The sequence below is a fragment of the Hylobates moloch genome, unplaced genomic scaffold (assembly GCF_009828535.3).
Source record: "Hylobates moloch isolate HMO894 unplaced genomic scaffold, HMol_V3 SCAFFOLD_10, whole genome shotgun sequence".
Classification (NCBI taxonomy): Eukaryota; Metazoa; Chordata; class Mammalia; order Primates; family Hylobatidae; genus Hylobates; species Hylobates moloch.
This window is the reverse complement of record NW_026652285.1, coordinates 84,906,430-84,931,918: the sequence shown is the minus strand read 5'-3', so window position 1 is coordinate 84,931,918 and position 25,489 is coordinate 84,906,430. Positions and strand designations below refer to the sequence as shown.

The following is a 25,489-nucleotide window of genomic DNA, read 5'->3' as shown; positions in this document are numbered from 1 at the left end:
AGATATATATTATATATGTATTATATATGGATATATATTATATCCATTATATATATCTATATCTATTTTATAGATATAGATATTTATATCTATATATAGAATATAGATATATTTATCTATATAATATACATTATATAGATATATATATCTATATATAGAATATATATATATAGAACTGAGTAACAAAAACAACCCAAAGGCAAAAGATTTGAACAAAGACTTCACAAAAGAGGATATACGAATAGCCAATTTGCATGTGAAAGAGGCTCAGCATCATTAGTAATCATGTAAACACAAATTATAACCACAATGAGATATCGCTACATATTCACTAGAATGGCTAAAACTAAAAAAGTTGACAATACCAAGTCTTGGCAAGAATGTGGAGCTACCCAACTCTCACACATTGTAACTTAACTCTCAGATATTTACTCAAGAGAAATGAAAATACGTCAACCAAAGACTTGCACATGAATGATCATGGCAGCTTTATCTGTGTCTTTCTAGGAATTTGTCCATTCTGTCTAAATTACATAATTTATTGGCACAGGTTCACAGTCCTCCTTGCAATGTAAGGTCATGTGACATGACCTTACAGACCCACTCTTTCATTTCTCATTTTAGTAATTTGAACCTTTTTTTCTTAGTCAATCTAGCTAAAGGTCTGTCATTTTTCTTGATTTCTTTTTCAAAGAGCCAAATTTTGGTTTTGGGTTTTTCTCCATTGTTTTAAACTGCTATCTTTTTAATCTTGGGGTAGAAGAAGAGAAACAGAAACCTGAAAAGCCCTGAAATGCAACAGACTCTCCAGTGGGGATTTGGCTAGCAGCATCTAGCACAGTGCCCGACACTTGATAAATATTTGATGAATAAGTGAATGGAATATGAACTTCCTAAGTCCAGTTTCTCTCATCCGTTTCCTCCGGGAGAGAATTCTGTTTTCTGGCCAGTTGAAATAAACCTTTCTTCTGAAGATGTACAGGTCACATAGAAAGATTCCTCTTTTCTTTTCAGCATCATCATGTTGAATGAGCCAAGAGTAATTTACTCTTATTGAAACAAAATGAAAATCAAGTTAAGGAGAAGACATGAACATTTCTACTATAATCAGATCCATGGTAATATAAATATAACATAATTGTGAATATTTATTGTGAGCTGCTTATTTGTTAAGGCTATCTGTAATCCGGCCTTGAAGTCATAATTTATAGTAAATGAATCCTAGCTCACTCAGGATTTTCTTCTCCACAGTTTATGTACTCTTTCTGCAGAACTGGTTGCTTCCCCTTCCCCATATGCCTTGAGGTTTATCATAGCCTCACCATATAATCTTACTAGTCTAGAAAGCATTTTTCCTTTTCTTTCATCTTTTACTTTCTGAATATTTAAGGTACACCACACACCTCAACATGCACCTGTTCCTACTATCAGTATCTATCTAAATATATGTAGTCTTAGCTACTTGGGAAGATTGCTTGAGCCCAGGAGTTCAAAGCTGCAGTGAGCCACAATCACACCACTGCACTCCAGCTTGAATGACAGAGCGAGATCCTATCTCTTAAAAAAAAAAAAAAAAAGCAAATAATCTTCTTCATAGTCATATAAAGTATGTTGTTCATATCAGTTATGACTATCAGTTATGAGAAGAGCTTTTGGACCCTATTGTACATAACCTCATTAAGTTATCAAAACAACCTTATGAGACAGGTACTATTATTATCCCCATTTTATGGATGGGACAACAGGGTTCAGAGGAAGTAAGTGATTGCCAGCCAGTGATTATATTAGAACTCCCTTGGCCAACTCTAAAGGCTCTATTCTCTCTACGCAGCTGCAATGACCTCACACCTACATTGCTCTAACCAACCTCTCTAACAATTCTAAACTTCTTTACACAGTGTGCTTCCTTGCTTTGGAACAAGAGGTGGTAAGTATACTTTATTCATTTAGCTTCTGGCAACATTGTTTCTCACAATTAACAGATTAACAGATTCTCTTGACCCATTTACTGCAACACAACAAATCTACAGATAGCTGAGAAGTTCCTTGAGTCATGAATAAATCAATAGCAAGACTTTTCAAGTAGCCTTTTCGTAATTTAAACACAAGGAAAATTTAAAATGGAAAATGTGTTTTTGTTTTAAATCAAGGAGCAAACACGCCAGGATCAACACTTGAAGACATATTCGTTTATGTAATAACAAAACTGGTTTATGTGAAATGCAAACATTGCTTCCATAACTTACGATCTTGGAATACTGCAATGTGTCTTTAATAAACATTACCCTTTCTACTCACACTCAGTACTGGGTACAGCAAAATCTAAGAGAATTTGAATGATTTGAGAAAAGCAAAATACAGTGGCTACCTTGTTCTTCAGAATCAGACTGGAAGTGAAGATGTGACCATTTTGCTCAAACCATGGCGGGGAGACACGCCTAGATATCTCCACATGCACACGCGAGTACCACAGCCCCACACCTGTCAATCCACAAATCTAAACAATGTCTAGCCTATCATACTATATGAGATACTTTCTAGGTTACTCAAAAAGCTTCAAGAATACCTAAAATAATGTGCCAGGTCTCCCAGCACACCTGGAGAGGAGGATCTGGTTATAGCAGAAGAGTGAAGGCAACTCAACTGCATCCTCTTACAAAGAGGTGTCAGTCTAATCCCCAACAGAGCCACCTCCCAGAAACACTTCTTCCATTTCCACTTGTTGACAAGTTGGTCGTTCCTCTCTCTGGGGAGAAACTGAAATGAAGCTAGAGTAACCTCTCACTAGAATAAGGATTGTTCTGAAGGAAACCAGAACAGAGCTAATGTCACTGGGCTGAAAACACCTCTTCCTCTTTCATGGAGACTGGCAATATTCTAGGCAAGGAATGTACTCTGCCAGGAAGGATGGGGGCAAGGGCATGAAATGGGGTCCAATAAAGGCTGGACAACTGTGAAACAACCGAAGGTTTGCCCCTGCTCCATGACTTGAACCAGGAAAGAAAAGAATGTCTCAAGCCAGAACAAAAAGTTCACAAAATCGACCACAGAGAGAAAGGGTAAAACTCACCACAAGCCAACATTCACCCATATTTGACCTGAACAGATTTGAAAAACTACCAGAAAAGCACTGTCTCCTTCTTCCCCTTGTCACAGTTTAGCCTTATCTCTTTGGGGTTTTGAGCAGTTATGACAATGTGGCTGTTATCTCTTCTCAAAAACAGTCATATCTGCTCAACAGGACTATGAGTGAGAGCCCTCACCGGCCCCTTTTTTTGAAGCATGATCAGAGTTGTTCGGTATCAACCATTATTAACCAAGAGAGAGGGAAGATTCTTTCTCCCTAATTTGGTCAAATAGCCACTCGGGGAGACTATACTCTTGAAGGCTGGGAGAAGGACCCTTCTGACACAGCAATGCTGCATCCTTCCAAGGCTGGCAGACACACTGACATAAATTCTTTCACACACACGCAAGATAGACTATACACGACTTATACATTTTTTCAACTTAACATTTTTTTCCATTGTTGCATATAAGTATATACAGGGCTGCCTTATTCCTCTTAATACTGCATTTCAAAAATTACCATAGTTTACAAAACCAGCACCCTACTAATAGCCATATAAGCTTTTATCTCTTGCTATTAAAAATAATACTGCAACAGGTATCCTTAAACACACAGCATTTAGCACAGGTCCATTTATTGAGTCACCAAATGTCTGTATACTCCACCCATACCAGGTTTGGTTCATGCATGGAAATTTAGCAATAAGCAAACCAGATCAGGCCCCTTGCCTTCAAGAAGTTTACAGCACAGTACTGGAGAAACTAAACCAAGTATGTCTGGTGGTTTAAGTTCTGTGAAGCAAGATTAAAGCCAAGTAAAGAGGAAGAATAACTGGGCAGGGAGGGGGCTGCTACTAGTTTGTTTTTCATTTGTTTGTTTGTTTTTGACACGGAGTCTCACTCTGTCACCAGGCTGGATGGAGTGCAGTGGCCCGATCTTGGCTCACTGCAACTTCTGCCTCCCAGGTTCAAGAGATTCTCCTGCCTCAGCCTCCCAAGTAGCTGGGACTACAGGCACGCACCACCATGCCCAGCTAATTTTTGTATTTTTAGTAGAGATGAGATTTCACCATGTTGGCCAGGATGGTCTCGATCTCTTGACCTCGTGATCTGCCTGCCTTGGCCTCCCAAAGTGCTGGGATTACAGGCGTGGGCACAGTGCCCGGCTAGGGGCTGCTACTAGTTTATACAGGGAGGTTGGAGGAGGCCTGAATGAAATAGATGAACAAGCCTGCAGGCTGTCTGGGCCAAAAGGCCTGAGGCAAGGGAGTGGGCAGGAAGAGAGAAGTGGACGGAGGACAGAGAAGCAGCAGAGCCGTATTACACATGTACTTGGAGCCCATGGAGGATTTGAGGGGAATGTGTGAGAACTGAGAAGTCTCTGGATGGTTTCAAGCAAAAGCAAAAAAGAGGCCAGGCATGATGGCTCACGCCTGTAATCCCAGCACTTTGGTGGGCCGAGGTGGGCAGATCACAAGGTCAGGAGTTCGAGACCAGCCTGGCCAACATGGTGAAACCCCATCTCTACTAAAAATACAAAAAGTTAGTCGGGTGTGGTGGCAGGTGCCTGTAATCCCATTACAGGGAGGCTGAGGCAGGAGAATCACTTGCACCCAGGAGACAGAGGTTGCAGTGAGTCGAAACCATGCCACAACACCCCAGCCTGGCCAATAGAGACTCCATCTCAAAAATAATTAATTAATTAAATTTAAAAAGCAAGAGATATGATGCAACTGATGTTTCTTATGTTTTAAATAATCCCGCCGGATGCTGCCTGGATAAATGACTGAAGGTGGGAAGGTGGAAGCAGGAAGACCAGTCAGGCGGTTGGTACAGTAATGCAGGCAAGAGGGGATGACAGCAGTCAGGGTAGCAGCAGTGGAGAGAGTGAGAAGTGATGAAATTCTGGATATGGTATTTCAGAAGGACTTGCTGATGGCTTAGGTATGGGATGAAAAAGGGAAGAGCCAAGGCTAATTCCAAGGCTTATCCTTGAAATTAAGAGTGGGCTAGATAACTAGCTTGACATGCCTGTTGGAGATGCAGGGCTAAACATCAAGAAGGCAGTGGGAGACAGGAATGTGGAATTCAGGAGAGAGGTTTCTGGCCTGGAGTTATCAGTGTATAGATGTGTGAGGCTGGATGAGATTGCTTAGAGACACCATGCAGATGAAGAGAGGCCATATCAGCATGGAGTCCCAGAGCATTCCAACATTTAGAGCTGGGGAGATGAGAAGAAACCAGCCAAGGAGACAGAGGAGGAACAGCCAGTAAGGTACAAAAGGAACCAAAAGTGAGTGGAATCCCAGAAGCCAAGTGAAGATTCAGCTCTTCCTGTCTGTGCCAGGGTGGTGCCTGGTCCATGCCAAGCTACAGAGATGCCTTAGTTATGCCCTCAGGATGACCGCATGGACATGGCTGCACCCACAGTAGTGGAGACTCCTGGCATCAAGCTCTTGGGGAAGTGGACATTTTCCTGCAGGATGGCATCGCAGTGATGGAGAAGTGATGCCAAGTGCCAGCCCCACAGCCCAGGATGCTATGCGGCCAAGCACTTCTGCAAGTGAAGGGAGGATCAAAAGACAGAAACGACCTCAATGTAGAGGTCTTTAATGATGTTAACTAGGGGTGGAGAGGAAAGAAAGCCTTCTCCCTTCATGTGCTAGTTTATCCGCAGGACAGACAGAAACAGAAAAGAACTTGTTGAATCAAAAGAAACATACATATTTGTAATTTTGATAGATGTTGCCACATTGCCTCCACAGGTGTTTGTACCATTAGTCATATATGAAACTACACCTACTGGGCAAGGCTGAATGAGAAAAGCTGAAGGCATGCTTGTCTGATAGTGAACTTCCTCTGAGTGAATTAGAGAATTCTCCTAAGTCAACTGATCTCAATCTTGGCTGCCCATTAGAATTATCATGGTGTAGTCCCAGGACTTTGGGAGGCTGAAGTGGGCGGATCACGAGGTTGGGAGTTCAAGACCAGCCTGGCCAACATGGTGAAACTCATCTCTACTAAAAATACAAAAAAAAAAGCCGGCATGATGGTGGGTGCCTGTAATCCCAGCTACTTGGGAGGCTGAGGCAGGAGAATCACTCGAACCTGGGAGACGGAGGCTGCAGCGAGCCAAGATTGCACTCTAGCCTAGGCGACAAGAGCAAGACCGTCTCAAAAATAATAATAATAATAAAAGAAGAAGAAAGAATTATCTAGAGAAACTTTACAAAAATACATATATATACTGCTCCCTGGGCCATCCTATTAGATCTAAATTTCTTGAGGTAGGGACCAGGCATCAGTATTGTCTAAGAGATCTTTGGATGATCTGAATGCTTAGCCCAGACTGATAACCTTGTTCTAAGACAGTGTTTCTCAATGTTTAATGTGCATACAAATCACTTAGGGATCATGTCAAAATGCAGATTCTGAATCTCTGTGTCTGGAATTAGGTCTGAGAGTCTGCAGTTTCTATTAGCACTCAGGTGATGTCAATGCCACTCATCTATGGGCCACACATTAAGTAGTGAGGTTCTAAAGCAATAGATGTCGGCTGGAAACATATCGAGAGGAGGATGAGCTTAGCACAGGTAGGCAAGCAAGAATTCGCATGACATTCCAGGCAGCTCATGAGGAAAATCACTTGGCAGAGACGTAACTTCCCAGGAGGGGACCAGGGAGGTAAACAGGTACCTGATCACAGAAGGCCAGGCTAAGGACTTGGACCATTACTGTGTAAGCAATGGGGAGTCAATGCAGATCTCCAAAGATGGGAATGATGCATACAAGGCAGCACTTTATGAAGGTGGATTCTGGCTACAGTACTCAGAACAGACTGGATGGGAGAGGAGGGCCTGACTGAATGAAAGCCAGGAAAACCATTTAGATAATCATATATCCAATTAGGATATCAACAACGGAAATGAAGAGCGACATTAAAGAACAGTGGCTGGCGAGACAAAATGGCTCACATCTGTAATCTCAGTACTTTGGGAGGCCAAGGTGGGAGGATCGCTTGAGTTCAGGAGTTTAAGACCAGCATGGACAACACAGGGAAACCCTGTCTCTACAAAAAAACACATAAATAAATAAATAAATAAAATTAGCTGGATACGGTGGCATGTGCCTGTGGTCCCAGCTACTCAGGAGGCTGAGATGGGAGGATCACTTGAGCCCGGGAGGTTGAGGCTGCAGTGAGCCGAGATCACATCACTGCACTCCAGCCTGAGCGACAGAGTGAGACTGTCTCAAAAAAATAAAAAATAAAATAAAAAGCAACTCAAAATAAAGACCTAAACATCAGACCCCAAACCATAAAACTCCTAGGAAAAAAATCATAGGGGAAAAGCTTCATGACATTGAAGTTGGCAATAGATATGATACCAAAAGCAGACAGCAAAAGCAAAAACAGGCAAACCTAAAAACTTATGTTTTGTCCAAAGGACACAACCAACAGAGTAAAAAGGCACTTACAGAATGGGAGAAAATGCTTGCAAAACATATATCTGATAAGGGGCTAATACTGAGAATATATAAACAACTTCAATAACAGTTTTAAAAGACCCAATTTTAAAATGGGCAAGAGACTTGAATGGACACTTCTCCAAAGACGACATATAAATGGCCAATAAGCGTATGAAGATATACTGAACATCAGAAAACTGCAAACCAAAACTGCAATGAGATATAACCCCACACTTTCTAGAATAACTACTATCAAAAAAAAAAAAGAAAGAAAATAATTAGTGTTGGCAAAGACATGGAGAAAACAGAACCCTTGTATACACTGTTGGCAGGATTGTAAAATGGTGCAACTGCTTTGGAAAATAGCATGATGAGTCCTCAAAAAATTAAAAACAGGTTATCACATGATCTGCCAATCCCCTTCTAGGTATATATCCATATCCAAAAGAAGGTCTCAAAGAGATATTTGCATAACCATGTTCATTGCAGCATTGTTCACAATAGCCAAGAGGCAAAAGCAACCTAATGTCCATCAGAAAAACGAGTTAAGAAAATGTGATACATATACACAATGAAATACTATTCAGCCTTAAAAAAGATGGAAATCCTGTCACATGATGCAGCATGGATGAGCCTTAAGGATGTTATGCTAAGTGAAATAAGCCAGTCACAAAAAGACAAATATTGACAATTCTATTTACAGGAGGAAATTAAAGTATTCAAATCAATAGAAACAAAGTGGAAAGGTAGTGACCTGGGGCTGGGGAAGACAGAGAACGGCAGCAGTCATTTAATGGGTATAGAATTTCAGTTTTGCAAGATGAAAAAGTTCTGGAGATCTGTTGCACAACAATGTGAATATACTTAACACTACTCAACTGTATACTTAAAAATGGTTAAGATGATTTAAAACAAGCCGGGGTACTTAACGCCATCTTATTATACATTCATATCTAAAATTACCATTAACCTCAAATGTCAAAATTATTGTAGAAAAGTCATAAATTGTATTTAATGTCTTTTCTTTGGGAAAAAAAAAGTACACGTGCTTAGGAAACGACCCAATGTCCATCAATGGATGAATAAACAAAATGTGGTATATCCATAAAATGAAGTATTATTCATCCATAAAAAGGAATGAAGTAATGCTGGAGGGGTGGAAGAAAAGGAGAGATATTGGTCAAGAAGTGTGAATTTTCCATGACAGGATGAATAAGTTCTGGAGACCTAATATACAGCATGGTGACTACAACGTATTTTATACTTAAAATCTACTAAGAAAATAGATCTAGGCTGGGCGTGGTGGCTCACACTTGTAATCCCAGCACTTTGGGAGGCCAAGGGGGGGTGGATCATGAGGTCAGGAGATCGAGACCATCCTAGCTAACATGGTGAAACCCCATCTCTACTAAAAATACAAAAATTAGCCAGACATGGTGGCGTGCACCTGTATTCCCAGCTACTCGGGAAGCTGAGGCATGAGAACCGCTTGAACCCAGGAGGCAGAGGTTGCAGTGAGCTGAGATCACGCCACTGCGCTCCAGCCTGGGCAACAGAGTGAGACTCCATTTCGAAAAAAAAAAGAAAAGAAAAGAAAATAGATCTAAAGTGTTCTCACCACAAAAAGGCAATTATGTGAGGTGATGGATATGTTTAGTTAGCTTAATTGTGGTAATCATTTCACAATATTTAAGTGTATCAAAACATGTTGTACATCTTAAGTCTATACCATTTTTATTTGTCAATCATACTTCAATAAAGCTGGAAAGGGAAAGGAATGAAGTACTGATACACACAACATGGAGAAGGCTTTAAGACATTAGATTAACTGAAAGAAGCCAGGCACGAAAGGCCACACATATTGTATGATTCCATTTATAGGAAATGTCCAGAATAGGAAAACTCCAGAGACAGATGGCAGATTAGCAGTTGCCAGGGGCTGGGAATAGGGAAAATGGAGAGTGTTTGCTCATAGGTATGGGGTGTCTTTTTGAGATTATGAAAATGTTCTGGAATTAGATAGCAATGACCATTGCATTATCTTGTGAATATATTCAAAACCACTAAAGTGTATGCTTTAAAAGGGTGAATTTTATGGTATGTGAAGTATATCACAATTTGTAAAAAGCATATATGCCTTAGAAAATCTATAATTTTTGACCTACTTTTCCTCAAATTCCTGTTCTATTCTTGCCATCATTCAGCCAGTTCCTAAAGCCAGTGACCCTAGAGTCTCTTCTGCAGTGATCTTTCACTGTTTGGCCTGCACACCTCACGGTTGCTTCTGAACCCGGCAGCTGGAATTGGGACTGCCTTACTGTTTCAGTCTCCTCCCCCAGCCACTGTTGATTGGCCCAGGTTGAGCTCAGTTGATCAGCCTAAAGGCAGGCATGTGACCCAAGCCAGGTCTCCCTGACCTTTTCCCCAGGAAGATAGACTCACTCCCTTTCTGGAGGCACAGCTGTGCAATGTGAGGGAGGCGCGCTGCCACAATTCCCCCTACATGGATGATGTTGGTCTGAGAGAATAAAGCCGACTCTCAGTAGCATTCAGACCCCTGGTTCCAGCTCACTCCTACGTTAAAGCAAGCCTGTCTATAGGCTCACCTTTTTGCTAAGTTAATGCAAACTAGATATTATTTGCAAGCAAAACCACTAACCAGTACACTCTCTGAATCCAGTGAGCCAAAGCTCTACTGAAACTGCCTCCTCCAACCTCCCACTGCAACAGCCTTCTTCTTGGACTCCTTGCCTCCAGGCTCCACCCACCCAATCCCAGCTAGGTCTCGATCAGTGACTCTAAACCCAAACACGGCCCTGCTCCTCTCCTGCTTAAAACACTTGATTGGAATGAAAAGATTAGCCAGGCACAGTGGCACATGCCCATAGTCCAAGCTACTCAGTAGGCTGAGGTGGGAGGATTGCTTAAGCCCTGGAGTTCTAGTCAAATATGATTGTGCCACTGCCCTCCTCCACCCTGGCCAACAGAGTGAGACCCTATCTCTTTAAACAACAACAACGACAAACATTTAATTGGTCTCCCAACTGCTCATGTTAAAGTCCTTACTATTTGCCACTACAGACCACAGCCAGGACCCTACCAACCTTTCCAGCCTCATCAATCCCCTTGCTCGCTGTGCCTGCATCACTTGACACTGCTAAGCTTTGGTATGTGCTGGTTCTTCCGCCTGAGTTGCTCTTCCTTCTGTCCATTTGTAAGACATGTATTCCTTCATTCTCCAGCTCAAACATCATCTTCTTTGGAAAAGCGACCATCCTCCAAAGCAAGGTCTCACCCTACTTTATTCCCTATACATAACTTTCATCATAACTACATGGACATAGGGCGTGGAATGATAAACAAAGGAGACTCGAAAAGGGTGGAGGGAATGGAAGAGGGGTGGGTGATGTGAAATTATTGAGTACAATGTACATTATTTGGGTGATGGGTACCCTAAAAACACTGGATTTCACTACACAATCTATCCATGTAACAAAATTACATATGTACCCCATACATTTAAACAAATTTTTTTTTTTTTTTTTTTTTTTTTTTTAAGTCAGAGTCTAACTCTGTCACTAGGCTGGAGTGCAGTGGCACGATCTCGGCTCACTGCAATCTCCAACTCCCTGGTTCAAGCGATTCTCCTGCCTCAGCCTCCCAAGTAGCTGGGATTACAGGCACGCGCCACTACGCCCAGCTAATTTTTGTATTTTTAGTAAAGACGGGGTTTCACCATGTTGGCCAGGATGGTCTCAATCTCCTGACCTCGTGATCCACCCTCTTTGGCCTCCCAAAATGCTGGGATTACAGGCATGAGCCACGGTGCCCGACCTGCCACTCAGATTTAACAAATAATCTTTTAAAAAACATAATAACTGGGCCAGGTATAGTGGCTCACACCTATAATCCCAGCACTTTGGGAGGCCGAGGTAGCAGGATCGCTTGAAGCCAGAAGCTCAAGACCAGCTGGACAACATAGTGAGACTCCTCTCTCTACAAAAAAAAAAAAAAAAATTAAATAGCAAGGCACACTGGTACACCACTAGGAGCTAAGACTGGTCAGGAGCTGAGGACTACTCAGGAGGCTGAGGCAGAAGGATCACTTAAGCCCAGGAGGAGTTTGAGGCTGTAGGAGCCAAGATTGTGGCACTATACTCCAGCCTGGGCAACAGAGCAAGGCCCCATCTCTAAAAAATATATATATACATATATAAACTATAGCAGATGCTGTCAGTGCCCCACCCATACATCCCCTCACCCTGATCACACTTCAGTGCCCACTGGTCTGACTCCCACCTACCAGCATCTGCATGTCTTGGCCTGACCGCTTCCCCTGGCCACTGAACCTGCTTTGCCTACCCATGGGGCAGGCTAGAAAGCACCTGGTAATTCATGTCTAAACAACCCACCCAAGCAGCCGTCAACCAATGAGTAAAGAGAGCTGCTGTTTGAAGACCCCAGCTTCCTCACCTGGAGTGGTCAACCGAGGCTCGTGTTCCATGCTGGCTCCCAACGGCTTCCCCTGTGGGGTAAAGCTCCAGCTCTGCTCAGTGCAAATTGGCTTGGTAACGTCGCCTCTGCTGATTGCCTTCCCTTCCCTGTCTCACTGCCTTGCTCCTCTAATGCCAGTTCCTTCACCTCTCAAACGAACTATGGGCGATTAAATGCTTTCTCAGGGTCTGCTTCTAAGGCAATAACAAAACTTAGCATTGCTGTGGTCTTTACTGTGTCCCAGACACTAAACACTCAACTAAGCTTCAGAATCCCCCTGTAAGATAATCCAAATTTTAGATAGGGGAAACAGAGGCATTACAAGGTTAAGAAACTTGCCCAAGGCCACAGAGCTAAGTAAATACATGCAGCATTTTTCACATGCTACTGCAACCATCTGTTGATGTGTCTCTCTTCTTCGCTGGACCATTAACGTCTCAGGGGAGAGATCTTTTTTATCTTTCTCTATAGCCCCAGCATGTAGCACAGAGCCAGGTACGTAGCAGATGCTCACGAGCTATAGGGGTTTTGAAAAGCGCCTGCACTCGGCCACCCAAACACGCTGTGTGCTTTTCCCGCCTCTGTGCCCCTTCTCAAGCAGGAACCCCCAAACACCTTTTCCACTATCCCACTTCCCCCCACCAACACACACACAAAAATTCACACAAATGACAATTCCTGATCCCTGCGCTGGCTGCCAAAATTAAGAATTCTATGGGGCAAGGCAGACATAAGACAGCATATGAGTCCTCTAATGTCTAGTAAACAAACCCCATTGCTCATACATGAATCAGCGCCTGTTGGCCAGACTGTTGTTTATGTACTTATTTTACTTTGAGAGGCTCTCATTTATCGTGGAACACCTGCCTTCCTCCCAGTGGCCTTCACTAACACTTGATTTTCAAACTGCGATGACATCCTACCCCCTATTTTATTGTCAATATGCACTTTGTCTAAATTCTGACCTCAAACCTCTCCATCTTCTATTCCAATCTCTATTTGGATCTACTGGGATTACACATCTATTTAATAAAAAAGAGCTTCCTGGAGGCAGCATTTGTTTGAGCCTTGAAGTTTGAGTACGCTTGCAACAGTGGCCTTCAGGCACCCTCTGTCCTGAATGCCTGACTTGAAATCGTGTCCACGTCATCTTTACACTTCACTCGCACATGTGCTTCCCGGTCTGCGCTCCCCCTTTCAAAGAGGTCACCACTATTCAGCATCAATCTCCTGGACTTTCTAGTCAGTCACCTCCACTACACCATAATCTGTCATCTTTATATTTTCTAATCTTTCTCTTCCCAGGCAACAAGTCCAACCAAAACCAGGTTAATTCTTCCTATCTTACCTCTTTCACTGCTGGTCTCTCCCCATCCCAAGCCCTGATCACACATCCCCCTGCTCAAAAACCCTCTTGGGGCTGGGAGCAGTGGCTCACACCTGTAATCCTAGCACTCTGGGAGGCCGAGGAGGGTGGATCACCTGAAGTCAGGAGTTTGAGACTAGCCTAGCCAACATGGTGAAACCCCGTCTCTACTAAAAATACTAAAATTAGCCTGGCGTGGTGGCATGCACCTGTAATCCCAGCTACTCGGGAGGCTGAGGCAGGAGAATTGCTTGAACGCAGGAGATGGAGGTTGCAGTGAGTCAAGATAACACCACTGCACTCCAGCCTGGACGACAGAGCGAGACTCCATCTCAAAAACAAACAAACAAACAAAAAAACCCACACCCTCTAGGACTAGCTACTGCTAAAAGAATAGAAGCTAACCTCCACATCACAGCACTCGAAACAGTCTCAATCTCCTCCTGACCTGTCTACCCATCTCCTCTCTCACTAATCTCCACCTCTAGACTCTCAAAACCCACTCCCAACGCATGACCCAATTCAGTCCTCCTCCAGTGGCCACAGATCTTTCCTGTCTCTGACCTTCACCTTGGGGCTTTTCCCACCCCACATCTGAAAGCCCCCTCCAACTTCATGGACCTGGTGAAAACACAACCTCTGCGACCTCAGCTGATCTGCAGACATACCCCCAGCTAGTGGGGCTGCCAATAGGAATAAACACCCCCTTCTCCCTACTCCTCAGGTAAAACCCAATTTTCAAGTCATATTTTAAGGTCATGGTATTGGTAATTTAAGTTTCAAGTGGCAAACCAAATTGAAAACAGTATTAACAAAAGGGAATTTATGACGCCCTATAACCAGGAAACCGTGCTAACTTCAGGCACAGCTGGCACAGTCGGATCCTGAACTCAAATGATCTTGCCCCTCTTCCTCTCCTAGCTCTACTTCCCTCTGGCTTCATTCTTAAGTCAAGCACTCTCTGCGTTGAAGGACATAACCATTCACAATCCAGTAGAAAGACATTCTTTCCCCCATCATCCATCTTGTATATCTCAGGAAAGATTAATTGCCTGGCTCTCTTTCGGGTCACACATCCACCAGGGATGCTATTTTGGCCAATATAAGATATTGATATTAGACCAGAATGGGAAGGATGAGGAGAGAAGCTGGGGTATTTCTGTCCCAGCCCAACCCCTGCTCTCTGCCTCAGATCGTGTCCCTGGCAGCGGCTGCCTCCCCTCCAGGGCCCCCTTCCTCTGAGGTCCCAGCTCCTGCTCAATGACCGCGCCACAGGTGTAGTTCTCACAGAAGCTCCTGGGTTCTACTTAACATCGCCTCTTCCCCTAACCCTCCAGTCCTGAGGGTAACAGCAACTTCCTGCTATTGCTACTCTCTGGGTCAACTTACCATCCATCACCTATGCAACTAACTCCTTGTATTATAGTCTCTCTGTCTGAAATACCTTCACTGGCTTTTATGCCCTGATCAGACCTCAGCTGATATAGAAATTGACAAAGCATAGGCCAAAATGTAGAAAGAAACGTGGAGAGTACAAAATCAAGGAATAACCACCACCACCACTTCCCATTTCTTAAAGGTTTGCTATATACATCACCCACTACTCTACAAGTTCGCTGGGTCTTCCTATCAACCCAGTGATGTGGGCATGTCTGTTATCCCCTTTTCACAAATGAGAAAACTGAGGCTCAGAGATGTTAAACAATTTGCTGTTACCAAGACTCTAAGTGGTGGGGCTGAGATTCAAATCCAGACAGCATGATTCCAGCATGAACACCTTTTTTTTTTTTTTTTTTTTTTTGAGATGGAGTCTTGCTCTGTCGCCAGGCTAGAGTGCAGTGGCGCAATCTCAGCTCACTGCAACCTCCACCTCCCCGGTTCAAGCGATTCTCCTGCCTCAGCCTCCCAAGTAGCTGGGACTACAGGTGCATGCCACTATGCCCAGCTAATTTTTTGTATTTTTAGTAGAGACAGGGTTTCGCCATGTTGGCCAGGATGGTCTTGATCTCTTGACCTCGTGATCTGCCTGCCTCGGCCTCCCAAAGTGCTAGGATTACAGGCATAAGCCACCGTGCCTGGCCTGCGTGCACGCCTTAAAACAGGAAGTGGAGGGGAAGCGTTTCAAGCAGGAGGTTATCAATAGGATCAAGTGCTACCTACCAAGGGGTCAGGCAAAATAAGGACTATAAAGCATCTACTGGATTTAGCAATAATGAGGTCACTGAAGCCCCTGAAGAACAGAGTCAGAAACCAGGCAGCAGGAGGCTGAGGAGTAGGTCAGAGGTCAGGAAGTGGAAGCAAGGGCCGCAAACCTTCTCTTCAGAAAGTGTATTGTAAAGAGGAGCCACAAAATAGGGCACAAGGCCAGGCACGGTGGCTCAGGCCTATAATCCAAGCACTTTGGGAAGTTGAGGCAGGAGGATCACTTGAGGTCAGGAGTTTGAGACCAGCCTGGGCAACAAAACCAAGACCTTATCTCCACAATCCCCCCCCCCAAAAAAAAGGCACCAGATGGAGGAGAAAAGAGCATCATGGCAGAGCTTACTTTATTCTTTCTCTCTGTGTGTGCGCGTGCGTGTACGTGTGTGCGTGTGTTTAACAGAGACAAGGTCTCACTATATTGCCCAGGCTAGTCTCAAACTCCTGGCCTCCAGCAGTGTTCCTGCCTTGGCCTCCCAAAGTGCTGGGATTACAGGCAAGAGCCACCACGCCCAGCCACCCTTTCTGTGTTTTAAAAATGAGAGCAAGTTGTCCAAGCATAGTGACTCACACCTGTAACCCCAGCCTTTTGAGAGGCTGATGCAGGCAGATGGCTTGAGCTCAGGAGTTCAAGACCAGCCTGGCCAACATGGCGAAACCCCGTCTCTACCAAAAACAAAAATTAGCCAGGCGTGCAGGAGTTCAAGACCAGCCTGGCCAACATGGCGAAACCCTGTGTCTACCAAAAACACAAAAATTAGCCAGGCGTGCAGGAGTTCAAGATCAGCCTGGCCAACATGGGGAAACCCCATCTCTACCAAAAACACAAAAATTAGCCAGGTGTGGTGGTGCGCGTCTGTGGTCCCAGCTACTCAGGAGGCCGAGGCAGGAGAATCTCTTGAGCAACAGGAGGCGGAGGTTGCAGTGAGCCAAGATCGTGCCACCGCACTCCAGCGTGGGTGACAAAGCCAGACACTGTCTCAAAAAAAAAAAAAAAGAGAGAGAGAGAGCGCAACTTGAGTGTGTTTAAATATTGATGGGAGTGAGCTGATTGAGAGGGAGTCCAAAGATACTGGGGTAAGTCAGGAGGCCAAACAGAGCAGGGTCTCCAAGAGGATGGGGGGTGGCGGGTGGGTCTATACCCTCAATCAGCCTTAGACTCTCTCCATGGAATGAGAGCCAGAAAGAAAACATGGCTATGGAGTCAGATCATTCTGAAATCTGAAGAAGGGAAGTTCCTTTCTGGTGGCTTCTATCTTTTCTAAGGTGGAAGGTGAGGCAATCAGCAGAAGGAACGGTGGAGTAGAAGGGTGGAGGGTATGAGGAGCAGAGAAAAGTTTCAGATAAGCCACTGTGCAGACGGAGGGTCTGTGGAAAAGAAGGAGTGTCCAGGAACACTGAAGCCCCAGCTGTGGCTGAAACCTGTGAACTTATATTGGCAGCAACGCTTGAGCTTCCTGAGCACCCTGGTTGTAGATGAAAGACATGAACAAATGGAATGAACCAAGCTGGGTATAAAAAGAAGAGAGCAAGGGAACTGAATATACAGGCAGAAGCAACCATGGAGATGGGCCACAGAATCTAAAGGAGGTAGGGGAATCCAAGAGGTCACAGAACAGAACAGGTATAGTCAGTTGTTAATGATTCAGAGACCCGGAAAGCCAGGAGGGGAAAGCAAGACAAAATGATATATGCGCGGAAAAGGGAACCTTTGTACAATGCTGGTAGGAATGTAGATTGGTACAGCCATTATGGAAAACAGTATGGAGGTTTCTAAAGACATTAAAAATAGAACCACCATATGACCCAGCAATCCATCTTCTGGGCACATACCCAAAGGAACTGAAATCAACACCTCATAAAGATATCTGCACTCCCACGTTCACTGCAGCATTATTCACAATAGCCAAGATATAGAAACAACCTAAGCAGGCCTCAATGGACGAACAGATAAACTGTGCTGTGTGTGTACACACAAAACTGAATATTATTCAGCCCTAAAAAAGAATGACATCTTGTCATTTGCCATAACGTGAATAAGCCTGAAGAAAATTACGCTAAGTGCAATAAGCCGGACACAGAAGGAAAAAAAATTAAATGATTCACTTATATACGGAATCTTTAAAAAAATTCAAATATATAGAGATAGAACACAAAATAGTGGCTACCAAGGGCAGGCGGGAGAGGAAATGGGAAGATGTAGGTAAACGGATACATAATAGCAGATATGAAGGAGTGTACAAGTCTGGAGATCTAATGTAGAACATGAGGACTAGAGTTATTAATAACAAAATTGTACTGTACTTGACAATCACGCTAAATGAGTCGATTTAGATGTTCTTGCCACAAAAACAAAATGAGTAACTATGAGATGATGACTGTGTTCATTTGCTCCACTATAGTAAACTTTTACTATCTATGTGTATCCCATAACATCAAGCTGTATACCTTAAATAAACACAATAAAATGTGATAATATCCAGTGGCACTATTTCAGAGTTGGAATGCTTCTAGGTATTACAACGCAGGGTGCGGCCGTGGGAGAGAGCAGATGAACTGTTAAAAAGGTGAAGGTGCCGGGCACGGTGGCTCACGCCTGTGATCCCAGCATTTTGGGAGGCCGAGGCAGGCAGATCACCTGAGGTCAGGAGTTCGAGACCAGCCTGGCCAGTACGGTGAAACCCTGTCTCTACTAAAAATACAAAAATTAGCTGGGCATGGTGGCGGGCGCCTGTAGTCCCAGCTACTCAGGAGGCTGAGGCAGGAAAATTGCTTGAACCCCGAAGGCAGAGGTTACAGTGAGCTGAGATCGTGCCACTGCACTACAGCCTGGGCAACAGAGCGAGACTCCGTCTCAAAAAAAAGAAAAAAAGAAGGTGATTAAAGATAAGGAGATCAAGAAACTGGTAATTTTGGAGAGGTGGACAGATCAGCCATGTGAATGATTAAAGCCCTGTGGTGAGGACATGATTTCAGAAGACAGTAAGTTGGGGTCTAAAGATTTAATGAATGAGAGTGAGAAGCTGTGAAGTTGGAAAATGACAAAGAAAACAGTAGTGGAAGGTCTGTAGTGGATATTTGTTTCCTGCTTATCTAACATCTATTTCTTAATTTTGCTCTGGAAACCACCTCCTCCCTTCCCAGGCACAGAGGGGGCTTCCAAAATATTTGTAATATTCTGTATCTTAATCTGGGGGTAGGAACATTTTATTATGCTTTAAACTGTACAGATAACTTTTACTCTTTATATACACACATTGTTATAAACTTCATGTATATATTCCCCAATTTAAAAAAAAAATCCTTTCCTCATTCCAAAGATAAGTACCCGATTCAGGTCTGCGCAATCAGAATCAGAGACTGGTTTAGGCGCCTGACCCAATTTAGACCAATGAGACACCAGCCCAGAGCTTTGGCCAGAACTATCAGGAAAGGAGTGCTCTCCTTCTGCTGGAGCTGGGAAGCTTGTTTATAGAACATATCCCTTCACTGGCATGAGAACAAGGCTGACACAGAAGAAAGCAGAGCCAAGAGATGGAAAGTGACAGATCCCCAACATCACTGGAATACCTTGCTCTAGCTACTCCTGAAGCCAAAATACCTGGGCCTTTTCAGCAACGTGAGCCAGTAGATTTTTTTTTTTTCCTGTATCCAGTTTGCATTCAGCTCATGTCTTTTTAACTAATAAAGAATCCTAACTAATTCAGGGCAATGCTCAAGGTAGTCTCAATTGAACAGCCTATGTGATCCTTTTCAATACATAATCCAACTATGCCCCCCTCCTGCTCAAGACCCTGAAATGTCCCCTGCCCATGCTAACTTCCCACCCCACGGCCCTAGCAGTAAAGGCCAAAGTCCTCAGGGTGACCGGCCACACTCAATATAATCTGATCCCTCCCTTCTCTGCCCCCAGCCTCTAACTCTCCAATGCTCACTCTGCCCGGCCACACTGGCCTCTAGGCTGCTCCCTGACACACCAGCCCTGTGCCTTCCGGCCTCTGCTTGGGCCAGTCCCTCCTCGGACACTCTTCTCCAGATACTCACCCACTAACTCCCTCACCTCCTTCCAGTCTGCTCAAATGTCAAGTTCTCAACACGGCCTGCCAAATCCTCTTCCTCGTGGCCAGTTCTCCTTTTTCCTCCTTCCATGGCATTTATTGTGTAATACAGTACAAACTCCCTGAAATGTATCCAGTGAGGGCAGGGTTCTCAGCTAATTTATTCAAGTTCCTAGAACAGTGCCTGGCTCATAGTAGGCCCTCAAACATGTATCAAATGAACAAAAAGAAGGACAGGAGCCTCAAAGGAGCAGATCCTGGTTTGTAAAAGGTGATGGAGGAAAAGCCTTCTCTATTTTGAAGACTTCAGAGGATGTCTAAGTGACCTAAGGAGGCAGGAAGTAGATAAAGAGTTCAGAGAAGAGATTGAGGATGTGGGAGGAGGTGTTAGCCACACAATAGGGCTTAAGAATCCAGTATTAAGTTTTGGGAGGGGCACAGAAGTTAGAAGCTGAGTCAGAGGAGAAGCAGCCTGGAGCTATTTGCAGATGAAAGTTAAAAAAGGAGAGTAAGGCTAAGTGATGTATTTACATTTTAGATGGAGATAGCCATATAAGGTCCAGTGAGGCTCATGCCTGGAATCCCAGAACTTTGGGAGGCAGAGGTGGCCAGATCATCTGAGGTCAGAAGTTCGAGACCAGCCAGGCTAACATGGTAAAACCCCATCTCTACTAAAAATACAAAAATTAGCCAGGTGTGGTGGCGGTCACCTGTAATCTCAGCTACTCAGGAGGCTGAGGCAGGAGAATCACATGAACCCAGGACGCAAAGGTTGCAGTGAGATTGCGCCCCTGCACTCTAGCCTGGGCAACAGAGTGAGACTCCATCTCAAAAAAAAAAAAAAAAAAAAAAAAAGGCCCAGTGAGTTTAGCAGGCATCAAAAGAATTAGTCCTGGCAACTTCTGGTAGATAGAAAGGATTCCTCCTTTGGGAGCCTATGAAGGGAGGCATCACACCATGATTTGAACAATTTGAGAAACTGGTGGAGAGTCCATCATATTTAGTCTTTCTCTTCTATCCAAGCACTACAGAGTTCATTCACAAGTGTCAGCTGGACCAAGACACCAGGCTACCCTGTTCATCGCACCATCTTGGGCCCTCAGAAAGCAATTTCCCTCTGCAAAATAACCCTGTACTATGATCAGCCTGTCAAACCTTCATTCCCCTGGCCCAGAACTGACGCAGAATCCCTGTCATCCAGGATCACAACCCCAGTATCTAACAAGACAAAACTGGCTTCTTTTCAAAGACAGACCATAGCACTGAACTGTCCTAACACCCCTCTGATGGCCCTCATGCTGCTGAGGCAGGAGAAAGCCAGCCACAGGGAAGGCTTCCTTCTTCTGGCTCTGACTCACCTCTGTGGCTTGCTAGCTTCTCTCTACAGAAATGTCTTCAGAGTTATGAGACCATACGTGTATGCCAAGATTCAAGGAAAATGTTACTCCTAGTCAGAGAAAGAAATTACAATGCTTAGCCTCTAAGGAAAAGTGGCTTACTATAAATCAGGCCCTTGAGAATGGTGTCATTTAGATGTTCCCCACAGCTGTTGAGATTTATTAAATATTCAATAATTAGGCCAGGCACAGTGGCTCACATCTGTAATCCCAGCACTTTGGGAGGCCGAGGCGGGTGGATCACTTGAGGCCGGGAGTTCGAGACTAGCCTGGCCAACATGGCGAAACCTCGTCTCTACTAAAAATACACAAATTACCCGGTCAAGGTAGCACACGCCTGCAATCACAGCTACACAGGAGCTGAGGCACGAGAATCACTTTGACCAGGGAGGTGGAGGTTGCAGTGAGTCAGGATCAGGCCACTGTGCTCCAGCCTGGGTCACAGAGTGAGTCTCTGCTCAAAAAATACATATATATTCAATAATTAATAATGCCTTCAAGACTCTCCCTCCTACATAGAACAGACCCTTTAAAGGAAGCCATCAGTAATTAGACTTGAGACTGACTTCTTGACCACTAACCAGATCTTGGTGGGACGGGGAATTTGTCTTCCAAGTGCTTATTAGTAAAATGCGCATACTTCTGAGTCAGGTATCATCCACGAGTGAATCGTTAAGTAAACACTTTAAATAGCTATCTGTAGTAGCCAGTCTCCAAGATGGCCCAATGATCCCCATCTCTTGGGATGCACACCCTGGTATTCACACCCTCTCCCCACATTGTACCAGTGCCAATCTGTGTGACCAACAGAATACAGCAGAGGCATGTCATTTCCAAGATAAGTTATACAAGACTGGCTAGAGTCTTGAGCTCTCTTGGATCACTTGCTCTGGGAGGAAAAACCAGTTGCCACATCAAACAGCCCTATGGAGAGTAACTAAGACCTGCCAACAGCCATGTGAGTGAGCTTAGAAGTGGATCCTCCCCTAATGCAGCCTTCAGATGACTGCAGTTCAAGCCAACAACTTGACTGCAACCTCAAGAAAGGCCTAATTCAGAACCACTCAGATTGTCCCACAGACACTATTTCCAGGTGGTAAGTTTTGGGGTAATTTGCTACACAGCAATAGATAATTAATTCAGTGTCCCACACAGAACTGAGAAGGAAATGAGGTCTAACCCCCAGTTCCTACACTATTTTAAGACCAATTTTCGTCGACAAGAAAGCAAATTTATTCAGTCATTCAACATTTTTTGGAAACAGGGTCTCACTCTCTTGCCCAGGCTGGAGTACAGTGGTGCAATCATAGCTCACTGCAGCCTTGAACTCCCGGGCTCAAGCAATCCTCCCGCCTCAGCCTCCTGAGTAGCCTGGATTACAGGTGCATGCCACCATGCCGTGTGTGTATGTGGAGATGGGGTCTCGATATGTTGCCCAGGCTGGTCTCAAACTTTTGGTCCAGAGCAATCATCCCACCTCAGCCTCCCAAAGTGCTGGTATTACAGGTGTGAGCCACTGCACCCGGCCTCCGGTAGCTTTTTTAATTTTCCTGTTCCTAATGCTTTGGAACTTCACTCCCTGCTTTCACAAACCCTCTGCAGAAGGTACATCAAGTCCCACTCTCTAGTGATTTTAAGTGCTCAGTGCCCTTCTGACTGCAAGGCGGGCAGGTTATATTTTCTCATACTCCTTTTTTACTGTACCACATGGTGTCCCCTCTAACGGGAGAAGAAAGTTAGGTCCCTTGCTCCCATTAATATTGGGACAAGGGGGAATTCATTTAGTATTTTACTAGGGAGAGAAAATCTTGATCACAAGGCCTGAGAACAATTCTAATTTCTGCAATTAGTGACTAAGTGACGGCAGGAGCGCGGATACAATACTGCTCAAGTCTCCTTCACAGCTGAAATGGCCATGGGGGTAGGGAGGAGGCCGTCCCTTACCCCTGCCTGGAGTCTGTCTCCAAGCAGCAGGAGGGTTGTGCTGCTCGAAGAAAATCTGGAGCCTTCTTCCGTACAAGGAAGGTCAAAGGGCGAGCTTTCTTTCCATCAACCACAAAACCAGCCTCTGCCAAACCTAAACAGAGTGGTAGGACGTCGGAGGTGAATGGAGCCCCAGACAGAAAACCACGAGGCTCTCCTCCCGCCGCCGGCTGGGGTCTGAGTCAGGTGACTCCTCAGGACAAACAGCAAACCTAAAGAAAGATCACTCCCCACATGACTGACTGTGGGGGAAGAAGACTCTCGCTGTAAGCCCAGGGCTGCCCGGTTCCAGCACGGAAAGCCAGGAACTCCTGCTTTCCGTGCAGTCTCGGGAAACTGGAGGAGCTACAAGTTATGCAGCAGCTCAGCCTGCAGGGATGCACCTGGAGGAACTCGGAACCCCATCCGAGGACACAGGCGCCCTGCCCTGCACACACGCCTCCCGCCCCAACACACAGGCTGGACCCCTCCCCACCAGCTGTCACCGGTGCTCGCGACCAGTCACAGGCAGCAAAGCCCGTCCCTCTGCGGCTGCGACCCCGCGGAGGCGGCAGAGGAGACGCTTTCGCCGAGGGCTCCGGGGCCAGGACACGCCCGTCCCCCGAGAAGGGGCGGCAGGGTGGGCGCGGCCCCAGGCCCAAGAAGGCTCCGGATCCATCATCCCCCACACGGGGAGCGAAATAAGCCTCCCACTCCCCGGCCCCAGGCGCCCCACCTTGTCACCGAAGCTGCGGGCCATCAGCAGGTCCGGGCTGGGCGTGCTGTCACCACCCACGGCCTCCTCGCTGCTGGAGCCGGCCAGCGGGTGCGGCATGTCGCGCAGGGAGTGGGGCCCCGTGGACGGCAGGGCCTTGGGGGGCCCGCCCGCCATGGCGCGCACCGCTCGGGACGCGCCGCCGCCGCTTCCTCCTGCTACCCGCCGCGGCGAGCTCCCCGAGCACCCAGGGCCGAGCCCTGCTCGGCCGCCGCTTAGCCCGAGGCCTTGCACCGGCCGTGCTGGGAGCCGCCACCACCCGCCGGCTAGTCTCTGCGGGCGCTCAGACGCTCCGCTCCGCGCCGCGCGCCCCCGCTCCGCGCCAGAGCCCGCCGCAGGTCCGCTGGCAGCACGGCCGCGGCGCCCAGCCCACACAGCCACGCCGCCCACCCGCTCCGGCCCCGCCCCCGAGGCGCCGCGGCCGCCCGGGAGGGGGCGGGGAGGGGGCACGTGGGGAAGGAGGGAGGAAGGGAGAGAGGGAGGAGGCGCGGCCCCGCCCCCGCCCGGCAGGAAGTGCGCCCTGGGCCTCTGCGGCTGTCCTCTCAGTGTCCGACGCTGCCTCGCGGAGGCCGCCGTGCGGAGCAAATGTCTAACGGAAATCAGAGGTGGAAAAGACGTTGGAGGAGCCTGTTCCGTTCCACCCGCGTTTACTGATGCGCCCACCAGCAGCCACGCTTGGGGTTGGGGGCTTTGAGGACACGCACATGAGTCAGGGTCTTCTGGCCTCTAAGGCACGCGCAGGAAAAACCCTAAATAGACGGAATTACGACCCATATCGGAAGAATAGCATAAAGGGCGACGAGGCTCAAAGGAGCTAGAGGACATCGGGTGGGGAACCTGGAAGGGACTTCAAGGAGGCGGTGTGGGGAGTCTTCAGGCTCACTCTGAGGTCCCCATTGTGGCTTGCTTCTGCAGCTGAGCTGGATTTGTGTAAAGTCAAACCTCGGAACAGCGAGCATGAGTAGAGAGCCTCAAATGATATGCGACTCTTCAACTCACACTTTGGCGGAAGAGACTTTTGAAAGAACCATGAGGTTCAAGTTATTTTTCACGCATTTGTGCTTCCTTTCCAGGCCTTGGGCTGAGCTGATTCTCAGCTTTATTTGCTGGCGTGGTGCAAATAGTCAAGGTGTTACTTCTAGCCCTTTGGGGTATTGGTTCACCTCCTTTTTCCACCTTACCTGTCCCTGGATCTTCTGTTTCCAAGGCCAAGTCTTTAAAGGGTTCTCAGTCCCTCTAGCAAAGTAAGGGGTAGGGAGGCTCATCGTGAGGGACCACATTTTCCCTACCCATTCCAAACTCAAAGGTTTGCCTAGCTTACCTGCTAAAAGGTGATGACAGATCGTGACTCTGGGATTCACTAAGGCCTCTACCACAGTTTTCTCTAGAAACAAATAGAAGAGAATGCAGAGGGTTGAAACCTACCCAAAATATCAGTCAGAGACTCTGAGCTTCAAAGACCTAAATTAAGTAATTTATATAGGGTTGGACCCTTTGTCCTCAAGCTATCATCTTTATCTCCTCCACATAAGCCTGCCTTGGCTGGGAAAAATAGCATTCAAAGGGCACTGGGAAAAATTTTAAATGCTGCATCTAAGGAATGCCAAGTTCTGGTCCTCTTGGAGTTGGATTAAAATTGTTGACACTTTCACATTCAAGGGCTTACAACTACTACAGACCCTATTATCTGTTCTTCTGAATT

At 45.8% G+C, this 25,489-nt stretch overlaps 1 protein-coding gene across 2 annotated transcripts in view; it reads right to left on the bottom strand.

Annotated features, from left to right (window-relative positions):
• SNX30 (sorting nexin family member 30) overlaps window positions 1-24,150 on the bottom strand; it is a 122,383-nt gene extending 98,233 nt beyond the window's left edge. For both annotated transcript variants that reach the window (XM_032164895.2, XM_058444790.1), the window contains exon 1: window positions 23,749-24,150. In XM_032164895.2, coding sequence (XP_032020786.1) covers window positions 23,749-23,904 — 156 coding nt within the window. In that variant the 5' untranslated portion in view covers window positions 23,905-24,150. The remainder of the gene's footprint in view (window positions 1-23,748) is intronic.
• Between the last annotated feature and the right edge of the window lie 1,339 nt (window positions 24,151-25,489).